This window comes from Theobroma cacao, chromosome 5 (genome assembly GCF_053813885.1).
Source record: "Theobroma cacao isolate CCN51 chromosome 5, ASM5381388v1, whole genome shotgun sequence".
Lineage (NCBI taxonomy): Eukaryota > Viridiplantae > Streptophyta > Magnoliopsida > Malvales > Malvaceae > Theobroma > Theobroma cacao.
In genome coordinates, this window is record NC_142643.1 from 327,861 (window position 1) to 344,834 (window position 16,974).

General features: G+C 37.1%; 2 protein-coding genes across 3 annotated transcripts; one reads left to right on the forward strand and one right to left on the reverse strand.

Moving 5' to 3' along the window:
* Positions 1–4,563: 4,563 nt before the first annotated feature.
* On the forward strand, positions 4,564–9,971 carry LOC18597448 (influenza virus NS1A-binding protein). Of its 2 annotated transcripts, XM_018121776.2 has the most exons (12): positions 4,564–4,909; positions 5,578–5,753; positions 5,951–6,132; positions 6,223–6,903; positions 7,043–7,120; positions 7,667–7,829; positions 7,926–7,991; positions 8,075–8,274; positions 8,729–8,805; positions 8,980–9,081; positions 9,432–9,618; positions 9,705–9,971. In XM_018121776.2, exons 2-12 carry the CDS (start codon positions 5,579–5,581, stop codon positions 9,798–9,800), a joined length of 2,007 nt encoding a protein of 668 aa, XP_017977265.2. In that variant the 5' UTR covers positions 4,564–4,909; position 5,578; the 3' UTR covers positions 9,801–9,971. The 2 variants fall into 2 exon arrangements, with proteins under 2 accessions (XP_017977265.2, XP_017977264.2); XM_018121775.2 differs by having other exon boundaries at positions 4,565–4,909; positions 7,667–7,991.
* A 105-nt stretch (positions 9,972–10,076) lies between these two features.
* Positions 10,077–15,346, reverse strand: SIEL (ARM repeat superfamily protein). The gene is made up of 8 exons (XM_007026495.3): positions 14,555–15,346; positions 14,363–14,443; positions 13,963–14,187; positions 13,355–13,546; positions 12,888–13,028; positions 12,648–12,737; positions 11,350–11,882; positions 10,077–11,028 (listed from the first exon to the last, which is right to left on the reverse strand). The coding sequence occupies exons 1-8, from the start codon at positions 15,197–15,199 to the stop codon at positions 10,104–10,106; spliced, it is 2,832 nt and encodes a 943-aa protein (XP_007026557.3). The 5' UTR covers positions 15,200–15,346; the 3' UTR covers positions 10,077–10,103.
* Between the last annotated feature and the right edge of the window lie 1,628 nt (positions 15,347–16,974).

A 16,974-nucleotide genomic window follows, 5' to 3' on the forward strand; every position in this document is an offset into this window, starting at 1 on the left:
TTTTTCTTCTTGCTAATGATTTCTGGGAAGGATTTTGCTTTTCCTATCTTCTGAACTTGGCCCAAATCCTTATTGTTCTCCAATTTCTTCTGGTATCCAGATTTGTTCAAACATTTCCTTTTGAATACGAATTGTCTAGCAGTGATTCCGATGAATATGAATTAATGAGATGGTACTTCTGGCAATTAGAGGTTCGAAGTATTCAGGCAGGCCCCCAAGGATCAATGAACAGATAACAAAAATGTTTTGTGTTCTCCAGGAGTTTGCCTGATCTCTCCTTCCCACTCAAATCTACTCTCTTGAAATGATACGGTGAAAAACAAATTTTGGGTCAGGTCTGAAATATCATTTTCAGATCAGTTTATTTCATCATTGATGCTTCAAATCTAGATGTTGAAAATGATTGGCCCCATGCTATGTCGTCCTGTCATTCTCCTTCAGACAACAGCTGTTTTTATTTCTTTTCATTTTCGATAAGCATTGGCTCAAATTTTGGTGCATCCATGCAATTACTCATGAAGGTTTGGGTCCTCCCGCAACATCATCTTTGTCTCTTTCAGCCAAAACCCAAGCAAAGGCTGCGAAAAGCTAGAGTGTTGTACTTGGCATACTTGGCCATTTTCCCTCCCACAAACTGCTCTTTTCCCCCTTCACAGGAATGTATACCAGGAGCTAAGTATAGAGGTAGCTTAGCATGTGTCACAGTATGCTTGTCTTTAGACCATTATTCATTTTCTGGTGAAGATGTGGGTCTATTATTCTAGTGAGTCTCTTCTTGATAATCAGTTTGGGGGAGAAAAGTTCTCACTTTCCCATTCACTTTGGGGAAGAAACATCAGGAAAATGTTCAAAGGAATTCAGAGAAATTTCCACTGAATCTACTCGGGAAAAATATTACTAGTAAAAGCATCCAGTTAACGTAAACTGTGCGCATCCATGGCCATTGCACTATGTTTGTTGCCCTTGAAAAGCTTAAATCTAGAGAAAAGGCCAGATTTAAAGTACGGCGAGCAGCTAAGTTTAAGGCCACATAAACATGGGAACTCGAGAAAAGCTGTCGTTAAATTCAAAATAATCAAGTAATCCTTCGTCCTTTTACTTTTTTCCTTGTTTTGGACCATGCCACTTTTGACTTCTGCACCCAAAAATGAACTCCATTAAATACCCTTTAATCATCAGGGTCCCAAAAAGGTTAGCAGTGTCCCAATTTTTCTTTCCCTGGACTAGATGAACCATTAGTTTCCTTGTTTAATTATGATAAATCATCACAGATTTCAATGTTAAAACTCTAAAGGCATGCCTAACGTGGACATCTGCTGCTGCTGTAGAGAGACATCAAATTATATTTCACCGTCCAACATCAAAAGAAAGTGTCTCTCTACCTCTACCTAAATCTTTTTCAGATTGCACATGCCTTACAGCAACAATTCATTTTCCTGTTCATCTATGTTTGGACATGCTCACAGCTTTCCAACTTATTAATCAAATATCATTTGGTATAAACTAAGATTTAAAACAAGATTGCAAGCTGAAATCCTTCCTCAATCACGGGAAAATTAAGCAGCAGTCTACTTGTTATTCTTTCAAGAATGTCGTCTTTAACACTTTTATATGTCCCACCATGAACAACTAGACCCAAAAATAAATAAGGATTACAGCTCATACAGGATCAGAAACTTTCAAAGTTCATACATGAAAAGAAAGAAAGAAAGAAAAAAAAAAAAAACTGTGTACGTGATTATGAAGCATTTGATAAAGATCCACCTTCTTGGTGTGGTGTTGTAGAATGGGAATGTTACTGTGTTTTGCTTTGTCTTTCACCTGCTGGACACAGGGCTACAGGGCCACAGGTGACAGGACCAACAAGACAATGCACGCAATTGGCTTAATTATGGTGGATGACAACCAAAAATAGTGCCAAAAAGGCGCATGAAAGGTTGGCAATCACTCCAAATTTAAACGTTTAGTGCAACCTAACGAACAACTGATTGGCTAGACAGTGCAAAACTCAATTCGTTCAAAGTCAATATAAAATTGGGGGTTATTATGATAAACATAATAACGTTGGAGGGGAGAAATGACCTCTCTTTTGTTTTCGTTGGGGGTGGGGAGTGAGGAGAAGGGAAGTGGAGTAGTCAGGCTTCGCTTTTCAAGGTTGGTAATCTGATACTGTTGCCTACTCTTTACGGAAAGTTCTTCTCCCATGAATTGGTTTTGGCTTTAGTTTAAATCATCATTACTACTGTAGATTGTTTTTGGGCCAGTGGTTACTGTTTTAATACGGGAATCGAAATCTTTTTTATTTTTTCAGTGGAAAAACATTTTTCCACATGTTTCTTTCCCATTTTAGTAACTGGACTCTTATGCTTTCATCTCTTTGGCGTTTGGAGTCTGGACCTTGCTCCACGACCAGAAGGTTTGAGTACTAGTACTCCTATTCTCTCTTTTTTCCTGAGCGATGCAAAGTTTTAAACAGATATGGCCCTTTGTACTTAGCCAGGCGACCACCTTGTCCTACTTTCTGTTAGGGTGTGGCCTGCCTGGCCCGAACAAGGATTGTGGTTTGACATACGGGCTATTATTGATAATTGGACAAAAGAACACACTATCAGAATTCAAGCTAGTTAGTCAAAGACATTAATTAGAACTGACCCTAATTTTCTCCAAGCAAAAGTTGCAGGTGATGGCCTTAGGACGGGAAATAGGTAGCTATAGGGCTTGTCAAGCTTGAAGTTTGATGCCAGTTATTTGAATCTCTTTACTGTTTACTCAAAGAATGTATTGAAATGCATGATTTAATTGCTCTCCAACCACCCAAAGGTTTATCAGATTATTGATCTGCAATGTTTTTGGGAGTAAATCCAAGCTCAAAAAGCATGAACTAGTATGCTAAACTACCTTCTTTAGAAGGAAAACCAAAAAAAAAACCTACTGATACGACCTATACTGCTAAGAAGCCAAAATACAACTGTCCAACACGAATGCTGTCCTTCTATCCTCGTTGCTATAATCAGCAATTGCCAAGCATGCCTGCATGTGTGAATAGAACTGAGCCCTTGACTTCTTGGTCGTGTTGAAAACTGTCAAGGACGGTCTGAGAAGAGCAGATCAAAGTAATTCAAACTTGTACTGGTACAGTATCATCAAATTAAGAACCTGCTAACTGCTAAGGGTTCCGTGTTTGAATGTGAAAATATCCTGAAAAACATGGCTGATCTTTTGTTGCTTACGGTTATGGTTTTACTAGCACTGTTTTACAGCCCAAAGTAATAATAATAATAATAAAAAGTACTGGAACAGAACAGTATCAAGATGACCATGCTTGTTCTAGAAAAATGCAGGCACAGAACAGCTCCCCTAGCTCACAAACTTTTGGCTAACTGGAGATTGGAACTTGGGTGCTTCGGTAAATATATGTACGTAACAAACTGTTGATTGAGTGATGGAATGCGGTAAGAAGTTCTTTAGACCCACATGCACATGACCTTTGCAGCAACTTTTCAGTAGCTGGAGCCTGGCTTCTTGGAAGAGTTCATAGAGGGTTCAGATATTTGCACGACTCATCTACCTGTTTGCATGAAAAGGAAGGCGAATCGAGGTGCTTTTCTAATGTCTAGTTTTTATCACCATACCCTGGGTCAGGAGGACTGAGAATTTTGTGATATGAAATAAGCAGAACCCTTTTTGTCATTTTTTAAGCTAATGGGATGGAATATCTCAACAACACCATGTTTGAAAAGTTCCTCAACGTTCTGAAATGGAAAATACGAACTATCAGCTCATTTCTGCTTCTTTCTCTGTTTTTTTGGACAACTGGTATTATTTTATTAACCAAAGAAGCAGGAGAAACCTGTTACAAATGAACAAGCTGCCTCTTTCTCTCTACTCCTGGACTAACAGCCCAAAAAAACAAACCAGATTGACTTCACTTATTTTGCAAATAATGTACCATGAAATTATTGATACACGCTGCATAAGCATGAATACAAGAGCAAATTCCAAGTATATGGTAACTTTATTGAAAGGAACATGATTGACAAGTCCTACTTATTCCCAGGACCAAAACTTCCCCTATAGTCTGGTGCATTGCAGGCAAAATTGATATTCATTGTATGTTTATTGATCTTTTGCTTTTGGAAGTAAAACCCTTGAAATTGCAAGTTCCTGAAACTCGAATCCAGGGCTGTGAGAAGCTCCCCTTCTCATAAGCGAAGAGGCATATGTACCTGAGTCAGTGGATTGAGTCCATGGCTATGCCGGTATTTATTACTATGCTTACCGGTAGGAATCTTGTCCTGGGAAGTTTTGGGCCAAAATTCATTATATGGGACACTGGGAGCAGAGCCGAAGGGCTTATTGTTCTGCTGTCCGTGGGCTGATCCATTGACCATGGAATAAGGCAACATAAACCTCTATCTGGCCTTGGAGTTCAATTGATCTCAAAGATGCCCACCATCCAAACCAAGAACTGGGTTGGACTTGTCATCCAGAATTCAATTTATTGTCTAGAATCAGTAAAGACCAAGTGTGTTTTCCTTCACGCCTCAGGCATGAAGGTAAAAAGAAAACAACTTTCTCAAATGGGTGTATTTCATTTCCTCTTTACTTCCAATTTACTTGCCCAATTCTAATGCAACAACTACTCTTTCCCTAGAAGAGCAAAGAAGGAAAGCACTAGAAGTATTTACCTTATTTGACAAATGGCATGGCATGTGGTAAAATGAGCAGTCGATGTGCAATTGCTTTAAGAAAGGATTACTGGGGCAGTGGGTGATGGGCATTTTTGTTTTGTTAAAGCAGACATTTCTTGTTTCGCGCTTTGTGTGAGAGAGCCTTCTCGGCGAAGTCTTTCAGTTTGTGTTTTGCTGCAAACCAAACCTACCGTCACACTCAAACTTTACTCCCCACTGTACGATTCTCTCTCCTTTTTGCTTCAAAGCTTCCATTTTTTTTGTTTCTTGTAAGCTTGTATCGAGAATGTGATTAATCGGTTTGATGAACACGATGAACTCGCTCTTCCTTTTGCTTTCTAGAGTCCCAAACCCGATGATTGCTATTTTTTTCTTTTTTTCATTTTCGCTGCTTTTAGTGGATTAAGTGATTTATCCGATTCTTGTTTGCTCTTTGTTTTTAAGTAGATTGCTATCATGTTTGTTAAGCTTGCTTCTGAAGTGTGTTCTGGCTCTCTAAATTCCACCACTTTTTCTTACATTGTGCTTAATGAATTTGCACCTGTTTCTTAATGAAATTGTAAAGGTTATATATTGTGCACGAAAGTTGAGAAATTTTTACTTTTTCCTTCATTTTGGTGATTAAAGATTGTTTCTTGGATTAATTATAGCCCTTTGCTTGAGGTTTCTGTGCTTCATGTATTGTCTCATCATTTTAATCATTAGGAATTTGCTGATATCAGCATGTAGAAGCCATGGTTATAGTGTGAACTTTGCTTAATAGCATTAGTGACAGTAGGGTATAGTTAACATTGTCTTTTTCATATGTGTGATTTGAACTGTCAATAATCCCTGATCAGAAAAGCTTTTCCTTTTTCTAATTCATATTTGGATTTTTGTATCACAGAATGGGAACGGGGAGGAAGCCGCAGACATTCCTTGTTAATGGAAATGCACCTTATACTCCAAACCTGACGAACAGCAATGTGGCTGCTAGAAATCTGAGGAAGAGTCAGCTTGGTGGTGTCATATTCGGTTGCAAGGATAGCACCTTCAAAGAATGTCTATTCAAACAGCTTTTTGGTGTGCCATCACCATTTCAGTTGCATTTTTTCCTCCACTTGTTTTTCAGTTACCTGTTTGTGTTCCCTTCCCAATCCCATTAAATTGGGTTTCCTTTTGGTTAAGAACATTTACAGATAGATTAGTTTCTTTGGCTTCCTTTTTTTTCAGAATGAACTTTTGAGTGCCATGGTAACTGTTGGTTTGATTTTTATCAGGCTTACCAGCACAACACTTTTCATTTGTGAAAAACATCGATCCGGGATTGCCATTGTTTCTGTTCAACTACACTGACCGGAAACTACATGGAATCTTTGAGGCTGCCAGCCGTGGTCAGATGAACATTAACCCATATGGATGGACTACTGATGGTTCAGAGAAAACGCAATATCCTGCACAAGTATTCCTATAATGTTCCTTCATGTTTAATCTCTCTTTTTTTTTACTTTGCTTCCATCTATTGCTGATATTTTGGTTTTCTGAATTAAAGGTTCAGATTCGCATTCGACTACACTGCCAACCGCTGCTCGAAGAACAATTTAGACCTATTATTGCAGACAATTACTACTGCCGTAATCATTTCTGGTTTGAGCTAGACCATACTCAAACAAGTAAATTGATGTCCTTATTAGCTTCTTTAGCTGTTTCTCCAAGCACTTATCTACATCATAATATGGCAAAGTGGAGAAATATCTTCCAAGCTCTTCCTTCAACTGGCACAAATGGGGAAGGTGAAGGTTTTAGACAACTTGTTCCGGAGATGGAGCATTCTAATCACTCAAGAAAAAAATCAGATACAGATGTTTATTTCGATGAAATAAAAGTAGCAGATGAAGGATTTAAGCCCCCAGCTCAAGAGGTTGAGCATTTTAGTCAATCAAGTGGAAAATCAGATTCTACAGATTTTACTCTTTTTGATTCTCTGGAAGCTCATGTAGATGCAAAGACAACAGGACAAGATGAGAAAGACTTTATATTGATTAAACTAAAAGAACTAGCTCAAAAACGCAAAGACCAAGATGTTTCTTTGATGGATAATGTGGAAGATTCGACTGTTCTGAAAGGGACACACTTTGAAGATAGTGTTTCTTCAAGGGAGCAAATGGATTTGGTGCCAGAGAATGAAGATGGTGCCTGTTCTTCATCTCAATGTCAATCTGTCATAGCTCAGGTGTTTGAGAAGCTCTATTGTTCAGATATGTTTTACAGAGAAGCGGGAAGGATTCTGTTAGATTTGGTCCTTTTTTTGGAAAAAAAAATTAAAATAAGAAAACGTTCTGCTCTCATTTGTTTATCTATTTATTTTGTAGTTGATTCAAGGGATGGAAGAGCTCGGGGCATTTAAAGCAGAACAATCCATGAAGATGATTCAGATGGAGCAAAAACTGGTACAAATTACACCGTACCGCTTTTTCTCTCTTTCCTTTCCTTTTCTTGTCTGACAAGATTTATAATATAAGAAACAATTGGAAGAGCAAAACCATTGTTTTAAGCTTTCAAGAAACTAGAACTTTCACTAAAATTCTTCTTATTACTCTGGCTGTGGGCTTTTTATATTCTGGCTTTGCTGGCTCTTATTTTTGCTGCTATTTTCTGTGTTGATTGATCCATCTTCTACAATACCTCATAGGATGATGGATTTAAGAATAATGAAACATTCTGACTTTTAATCTATATTCACATGGACCAAAAGTATTCTTGACTGTATTAGGTTGAAGCATATTAAGGAATACATTTAGATAAGGTATAATGTTAAATTGAATTAATGCCCTAGAAATCCACTCTACATGTTGAAACGAAAGGTGCTTTTACCAAGCTTGTTGCAGGAAGGGCAGTAGTCTGTATCTATAATAGTAACAGAAAATTGTGCATGTAGAGCTTGTTTTTATTTCCAATCAGTGCAATGGATAGTACCTATAACTCTGGCCTTTCAGGTTGCAGCAGAAATGGAAATTCAAAAACTAAGAGATCGTTGTCTGATGTTGGAATCCTTGTCCAATCATTCTGTTGAACATGTTAATGGAAAGGCAATTGAGCCTTCTGAGGAGCTGCAATTGGATCCTACTGAGTCAATATTTTTAGTGGGAGGATATGATGGTGAATCATGGTTATCAGCATTAGATTCTTATTTCCCATCTCAAGATGTGATAAAATCTGTTCACCCCATGAGTTCTGTTCGTTCATATGCTTCAGCTGCACAGTTGAATGGTGAGCTGTATGTTTTTGGTGGTGGAGATGGTTATTCATGGTATGATACAGGTATTAGCTTGTCCTAAATTCCTATTTGTTCTTCTAACTAAATTTTTTCTTTTGTCTCATGTGTCTGTTATGTTTTTGTGAAGTTGAATCATATAGCCCCTCAAGTGATGAGTGGACGCGCTGCCCTTCCCTAAAGGAGAAGAAGGGAAGTTTAGCTGGAGCTGCATTGGATGGAAAAATATTTGCAATCGGTGGTGGGAATGGGGTTCAAAGCTTTGCAGATGTTGAAATGCTTGACTCAATTCTTGGACGATGGATCAACACACGGTCAATGCTACAAAAGGTGAATGTTGTGCTTGACTTTTCCTTTTGGTTAAGGTTTTGACATTTTCCCAGCATAGAAAAAACAGATTATCTGGTCCCTGTGTTGAGAGAGGTAATATGCATATATTTGAAGAATGTCCTTCAAGTAGGTAATAATAACTTAAAGTACTAAAATTTCAATTTCAGGACTAGGGATGCCCCTAGTTTCTGATTAATATCTCCCATTAAAAGAAATAATAAGGTTAATAGTGGGTTTATTATTTGGTTGATTAAAGGAAGTGAGGAGTCCTCCTTTATCCGGTTTTTGGGGCATGATGTGCCTCTGTTTGGAATTTATGCACCTTGCATGTGTTGTGTATATATATTCTTGCATGTATGCTTTCAGCATCCTTGAATTATGCAACTCTTTTATAACATGCATCACTTATGTATAAGTTATTAGTGCTAAATTTGACCCGAACTTGGTTTTGCAGCGATTTGCTCTTGCTGCTGTGGAACTTAATGGCGCAATTTATGCTACTGGTGGATATGATGGGAATGATTACCTGAAGTAAGTTGTGATGCCATTTTGTTTTCGGTTTTTCTTCATGGGTTGTCATACATATGTAAACATTCACACACGGTTGCTTTCATGAACTCATTAGCATATTCATGAATTAGTTTGTGGACCCATTCACCCAAGCCATGAACATTCAGAGTTAACTAAAATTTCCTACTGCATCAGGTCTGCTGAAAGATTTGACCCCAGAGAGCATTCATGGACCAAAATTGCAAGCATGAGCACAAAGAGGGGCTGCCACTCTCTGGCTGTTTTGGATGAAAAACTGTAAGCTTTTTTCTTGTCATTATTTTCATATTATTATTAGCTTCAGTTGGCAGTGTGAGAGATGGCTCTGTTTGTGGATGTGCAAGACAAAATGCTCAATTGTGCCAAATACAAATCCGGAAGATTGCACGTATGGTACCTTAAACATGTCCAGGGCTATGCTCTGCCTTGAAAGTAACATTTTTCCTGTTCTTTCAAGAGAACTCGGGTTAGTAAGTAATCAGCTTCCTTGATGTGATCAGAAGGGTCGCATAGCATACACACGTCTCTGGTTATTAACCCTAATTATCCGAAAATGCAATAAAGAAGTGAAAAATTATCTTCTTAACAAGAAATGCTTCCTTTGATAGATATGCTATCGGTGGTTTTGATGGTACTAAAATGGTTCCAAGCGTTGAAATATTTGATCCGCGACTCGGATCATGGATGAGTGGGGAACCAATTAACCAAGCCAGGGGATATGCAGTTGCTACTGTGGTAAAAGGATCAATATATGTTATTGGTGGCCTGAGAGCCGGTGAAGACATCGTAGACTCTGTATGTTCCTTTTCTACATCCCATTCATTATATAGGTGTATCAGTTACTGCTTTGTGTTTTTAATTTACTGAAATGTTGTTAACAGGTGGAATGTTTCAAGGAGGGCCAGGGATGGGAATTGAAAACCACCAAGGCTGTTGGGAAAAGGTGCTTCTTATCAGCTATTGCTTTGAAGTCATAAACGTATAGACATGGATTGAGAGGTGGAAGCTTACATAATAGTTTCGCTGGCCACCGATGGAAACCTTCATCTCAGCTAAGTTTTTTGTAAGCCTATGGGATGAAAGCAACAAATGTTTTTTGTTATAATGCGGAAATACAATCTCGTAATCAATTTCATAGTTATTTCTCATATTGTCATTATTATCTATAACCCATACTATCATCAAACTTCAAGCTAGCAATATATTGGTCCTAGCATATGGTGTGTACCTTAATAAATGTCATGCCAAAGTAATAATAAGAAAAGAAAAAGTTGATTTACTCAACATTTAGTGCTCTTACAAAGAAAAATCTCTTTCTCGGGGGAAAGATATGTTAGCTCACATTTAGGACCCCCGAAGGTTTTGACCAGATGAAGAGTCTCTCCCATGCATTCCATTCCTATAGAAACCCGCAAAGTAAAGGAAACTGCTTTTGGGGTTAGATAGAAGGGAGCCACAAAGGTGAATTTCCTAACCTCATTATTGCCTCTGATTAGGTTCAAATCTAAAAATACAAACTGAGTTGACTCCTCACTCATACTTATCCTAAGCCACAGCTTGTTATCACTCGAAATGTTATGCAAAGTGATCACAAGTGGTATAGAAGCAGGGATTCCTGAGATAAAAGGAAGAGGACTTTCAGAATCATTACCAGGAACTTCCAGTTCTGCATTTAGGTACCTGGGACTTGCACATAACACAAACTGCTCAAAAGAGAAGGAGTCGACTAACTTCTTGAAGAGAAGTGGCTTACAGGTATTACCACCAATTGATGAGCCAACTTCATGTAATGATTTCTTGACTTCAACCATAAAATGAGATGGTTCAATAGATCCCTCCTTGTGGAGAAATTCTACATGGGAAATTGTAGAAGACAACTTTTTCATGGCAGTTTCATAACAGTAGATCTCGACTTTGGACAACCTCAAAAGACAAGCCACAACTATCAGGTCCATGATTTGCAGCTCCTCTCCTTTGGACAAGCCGATGAACCTATTGTTGATTTCCCTGAGCCTCCTGTCTAATTTTGCTAATAGAAGCTCTAATTTTCCCACTCCATAAGGATTAAGCTTTTTTGTTAGCAAAAGGTGCTCCCATACTGCAACAAGCAATTTTGTAATTCGGAGATACTGCAGTGTAAATGCTACAGCACCAGCAGATCCCGGGGACTCTGCGGTATATGATGCCACTTCTTCCTTACATGCCCTGTTTGAGCCAAAGATAAGAAAACAAACTCATGGTACATGGATAGTCCAAGATGACACAACTAATGATATTGATTCTCACAAAATGTATCATTAATTTGGTCCTGCACGTGAAGGAGATAGATAATTCCACATGTTTAATGTTTAATATCTTGTACAGACCACTAAAGAATAATTTATATCACAAAACAGAACTGCATTCCATAAAACAACATTATTGAAAAGGCAGGAGGGGGTTGCTTATCAGTAGACACCAAACTCTGGGTCATATATGGTAATAAAATGCATAAAGGAATGACAAATAATTAAATACATTACTTACCTTATAGCCTTCAATGCTTCATTTGTGCAGCCTAATTGTACCAATGGCCACAAGTCCTTAACCTTTCTAAAGATAAGATTTAAAGACTTTCTTAATTCATCATGCTCCCCCAGCTCATATTCTGCATGAGTAGCTGACTTCCCTAAACTCCACAATTTCGTATGATGATGGTCGGAGGTCTCTCCATCTTGTTGCCACAAGGGAATTCTGACAGGACTACCAACATCAGAACAGAGATGAGATGGCATATCACCTTCCACTGTTGGCAATGCATCTTTTATTTTAAAGTCAGCAAGAGAAATGATAGAGGATCTACTGCACTCAGATAAATAAGCCAAAAGCGTTTCTTGGCTCATAAGATCACTTAAAGCATGAGAGATTCTCCCCAGCCATGTTACTGCATAAGAGAATATTCTAGGTGGAACACCACGAGCATCCTTTTCATGTGACAGTGGAACTGAGATGGCCAGCACTAGAAATGCTGCTACTCTTGTACTATCAAAGCCCAATTTGCCTCCAAAAGCTGGCTCCAGCTGAAGCAAAAAATAAGAGGGTAAACAGATTCAAAAATCAATGTCATTTGATCTGACAAGTACTTACATAGCAAACTCGGAGAGAAAAGAACAAAGATAACAAATAGTGGGGGGATGCCCAACATAAGAGCAATATTGACATGCCCACATTGCTTAACTGCTTTGTTAACTTCATTTATTGAATTCAGCATGAATGCACGTGTATTTCTTAATTTGTTATTTTAGAAAAGTTTTGTTTGTTAGGGGCCTGAAATTATTTAATAATTGGTCAATTCTGCCCAAACGTACTAGCAACACTCAACATAAACTTCTATGCACAAAAAAACAACTGATGCATCATTCGGAAGATATGTGAATTCTCACTATATAAATTTGGTAAAGAAATCAAGAAAGAAAGGGATAAAAATTTAGAAAAGGCTTAGGATAAGAATATCAGCAAAACAGAGGCTGAATTGAGTTTCATTTTCATAGAAAATATCTTGGCTTCTTAAAGCTCAAGTACAAAAGAGAAAAACATAACTGAACAAGGAATTAAACTGACAACTAATGCCACTAACAACATGTAAAGAAAGGAAACCAACAATAACTGTCTGCAAATCTAAAATCCTAAATAAGTATTCCTAATAAGCATGTTAATTCTAAAAAATTTTAATTAAGAAAGCTTGCTCATATTATTTTAATGCTATCATTACTCTTACAGTTGAGCAGGTAAGCCCATCAAAGTAGACGCAATACACAAAAAAGTATATTTAAAACCAAGCTAACCTCTGAAGAAACCTCCTCAATCATGCAAACTGTGAACTTCCCATGATTTCTCCCAATATGAAACAAAACGGAGAAGACATCAACTTCATCCTGGAAACAACTTAAACAAATAAGTGGAAAAGAAAAGCAACAACGGATAGACATAGCTGCTGGGAATCAAGTAATACACAAACTGAAAAAAATAAAAGATGCAGCCCATAAAGCCACTTGATGTTACAAACTGAAAAAAGGAGAAACAACCTCTGGATATGTCTCCAAGTTTCCAAGAAGGCCATCAATACACAATTTAAACAACCCCAACTTTGGCAGCTTTGCTAATTTGAGTATTTTCCTTGTCACAAATCTTATGGCAGAACTGCTGTCAAAAAGGGTGCCCAGAAACTGCCAAATCAGGCAAAAATGATGGTTAATATGAAGTCTATCATTTAAACAGGAGAAACCTGTATAGAGAAAGAATTATATAGTTAAGTACCATAACCTAACAAGAAACGGAGTCAAAACTCCTTCGAAAGAACAGCAATTTTACAAATGTCATGGCTTCACCAAGAGAAAGAGAAAGACTAGGAGAGAAACGTAAATGACAGAAGTTCTTCGTTATAACTCAAAAAGTAACTTGCATATTAAATTAACTGCCTTGAATGGGACAACTGTTAAGAGGTGAGGATTGATAAATTTATGTGTGCAAAAAGAAAAGAAAAAAAACCTACCCTGTGCATGTGTATTTCTTCAACTTTTAGATTATTGCTGATTGCCATGTGATGCATGGTACCCAGAGCTTGTAGCCTGACAACCGTCGAATCATCATTCAGCATGTCCATCAACAGGTTTAAGGCTTCACCAGCAAATCGCAAAGAGAAGACAGTGAGCGTACGCAAAGAGTAACAGGCAGACATTCGTACCTTCAGATTAAGCACAGACAGCATCATAAACAAAAGCCATGCCAAGGGGGAAATTGCCTTTGAACTGCAGAGACCTGGCCTAACTTCAGATAAGTAAAAGTGTGGACCACATTTCTATGCATGGCTGTCATAATATTGTTGTTCTCTATTTTATGTGTCTACCCCATCAAACTGATGCTCCTAACTAATTTAATCATATACAAAATTAAACGCATTCTCAGTCAATATATTGGTACATAAAACTGGAAGAACCATGCCAAGCTGCACCCTCAAAGTGCTGGCAAACTGTTAAGATATGGACATGAGCAACTTGATCCAAAAAGGCCGAAAGTCGAAACAGAATACCACTCTCTCTAACACAAAACAATCATACAAGTAATAAGACCAAGCATAACTACAAAATCAGCAAAAGTTACCTCAGAGAACTCATCCTCAAGCCCATGTACAAAAGCTCCAGCAGCACCAGAAGCTGAAATTTCAAGCCCTTCAATTGGTTTGTAAATTTTTTCTTTGTTCATCCCTAGGACTTTCTTAGACACGGTTTGTAGCAAGATATCTTCAGATACAAGTCCTATCTTCCCAAGAGCATCAAAGGCTTCAAGCCTTACCTCCATACTCATATCTCTTACCATACAGCAGAGCTGCAAGCAATATGTTCAGAAAAGCAAATAAGAGGGGGGAAAACGCTTAAAATGCCATATATTTAGAGTTGACATGAATTAAAATTACACTACCCAACATAATCATGCACTACATATTGCTACTAAATCAAACATCAATTCCAATTTAATGTTTCTTTTTTCTTTTCTAAAATACCTGGATAAATACTGCATCTGCCAAGTCTTGTTTGTTCCGCTCTTCAGTGGATACAACAATCATTTTACCCCAACCACAGACCTAAATTTAAAAACAATTAGACAAGATAGATAAATCAGAAATTGTACTAATTCACAATTAATTATCAAGCGCATCGTAAACTAACAAAGAAGCTAGAACAGAGAATCTTACTGCACGAACTGCTGGAGATCTGACACAATCCTCTGCGTCGCAAAGCAGCTCAACAGCACGGAAATAGCATCCCTGAGCAACATCATGATCATCAAAATCACCCTTCTCACATAATTTTACCAATCCATCCAAAGCTGCTTTCCTCGCATACGGATACGGGTCCCTTGTAAACCCTAAAAACACAGCTAATAACACCGAATCCCTCACTGCAAACTTCTCCGCATTCCTCAGTAGCCATAGCCGTACGGAAACAGAAGGACTGAGGCAGAGCGACACGAAGCGAGCATCGTCAACGTCGTTTTGGGATGAAGTGAGTGAAACGAGTGCGGAGAGTGACTCACCAACGAGGCGAGGCGAATCGGAGGAGGTGAAGAGCGAGTTGGAACGGAGCAAATCAATGGCAACAGGGGATAGGTGGGGGCAGCGAGAGGAGAGGTCGGTGAGGAGCTTAACGACGTGGTGGAGGAAGACGGAGTCGCGAGAGAGTTGAAGAGAGCGAGTTAGGGCGTTGAGGACTGAGGAGAGCGTGGAATCGGAGGTGCTGGGGTTGATAACGAGGGATCTGATGGAAGCTAGGGTTTGAAAAGAGAGCGGTTGATTATTGTCGAGGGATTGTTCGATTGAGTTCATCACGAGCTGCTCCATCGCAAACTATGGTGAACTGAACTCCTACGCTCAGCTCTCCAACCATGGAAAAGGATTTTGAATTCGGGAAAATTACCGGGAATTTTCCGGTTTGCCTTTCCGAAATCGACGTACCAAAGCCCAACGGACTTTCGTTTCCCGCCTAGATTGCAGCATTTTTCTCATATTTATTTTTCGGCCAATTTTTCTTATATTTATTACTAGCAGTAATTTTTTTTTACTTTTTAAATGATAAAAAAGTAAAAATTATAGTTATAATGATAATAATAATAATAATAATTAATTAAAATGAATGAGTGATCATTAAAATACAAAACTAATTCTAATATAATTACTTAATTACTTTTATTTTATGGTGTAATACATTTATTCCCCTTTACTTTTATCTTTTGGAAAATTATGGAATTTTTTATATTGAAATACATTTTTCCATTTTATTTTTGGAAGTAAAATAAGCAAAAATTATTATTATATTCATTTAAATGTTTTAAATTACAAGGAAGAATAACAAATAAGGCAGAAAAATATGATAAGAATAATTAAAAATATAAGAATTTTAAACCAAGAGAAATATTAAAAGAGAATGAATAAGAAAAATCAACTTACAATACCATATGGCATAGAGTCAAGTTAGAAGGAAATCAAGAATAATTGATATGCCACTACATTTTCCAATTTTATTTTTTAAAATTTTAGTTTTTTCTAAATTAAAAATACTTTGATTTCTTTTAAAAATAGTATTTTATATTATCAAAAATATAATTGATTCGCTTGATCGAGAACAGGGCAAGTTTAAAAATCATTTATAAGTAAGTCAACTTCAAACAAAACCAATTCTAATATATTTTTGTATGGTTTCAAAGTCCAAATATACAATTGATCATGTCATAAAAACATAATTTTTGTTACATTATCATTTTCAATGTGACGATTAAATATATTAAAATAAAATAAACATGATTAGATAATTTAAATTCTTTATCAGAGACAGTACAAAGAACATATGACTTAAATTTTCGTTGCCTATATGATGTTAAATTTTTTTTTTTGTAGTTTTAATTTATGAAATAAAATAAAGTTAGTGGTTGTGCTACTATTTATGTTGGCATGTGCCTAAGGTTATTCATTTAACTAAGTATAGAAAAACAATGAAAAAGTAGAAACTTTAGAAAGTGAGAATTCAATTCAAGCTAAAAATAAATGGGAGTGGTTGTAGAATGTAGACTGTTGAGCCTACCACTTAGAAAAGTATATTCCACCAACCATTATTCAATAATTTCCATTGCAATTAAAAGTATAGGGTACATCTACTTGGTAGATTTTTACTCATAAAAAAATAAATACCATTTTTTTTTAAATTAACATCTCCTAATTTACATCAAAAAAATGTAATTCACTCAAAGTTTGACTCGAGTTTATATGACTTTCGAGAGAATTTAGAATTACCAGAGTTAAGAAAATTTGTATTAAATTTATATTAATGTATTAATTTAAAAAATTATTTTTTATCTCATTTTCTTTATTTTATTGAATGTTAAAAAAAAACGAAATAGAAAAGTGAAGTCCTTGGTGAATTGGTGTTCCATGAAAGATGAAACCATGGACGATGGTCCATGCGCGTCCTCAAAAAGGTTAGGGTCAGCTAAAGCAGGCCCGAGTTGAGGTGCCCAGTGGCTGAACCCAACCTATGGGTCTTTTTCAAGCCCCAAGTTGTTATTTGTTTATAGTTTTTATTATTAGATATTTTTTTTATCACGTGACTAATACAATAGACA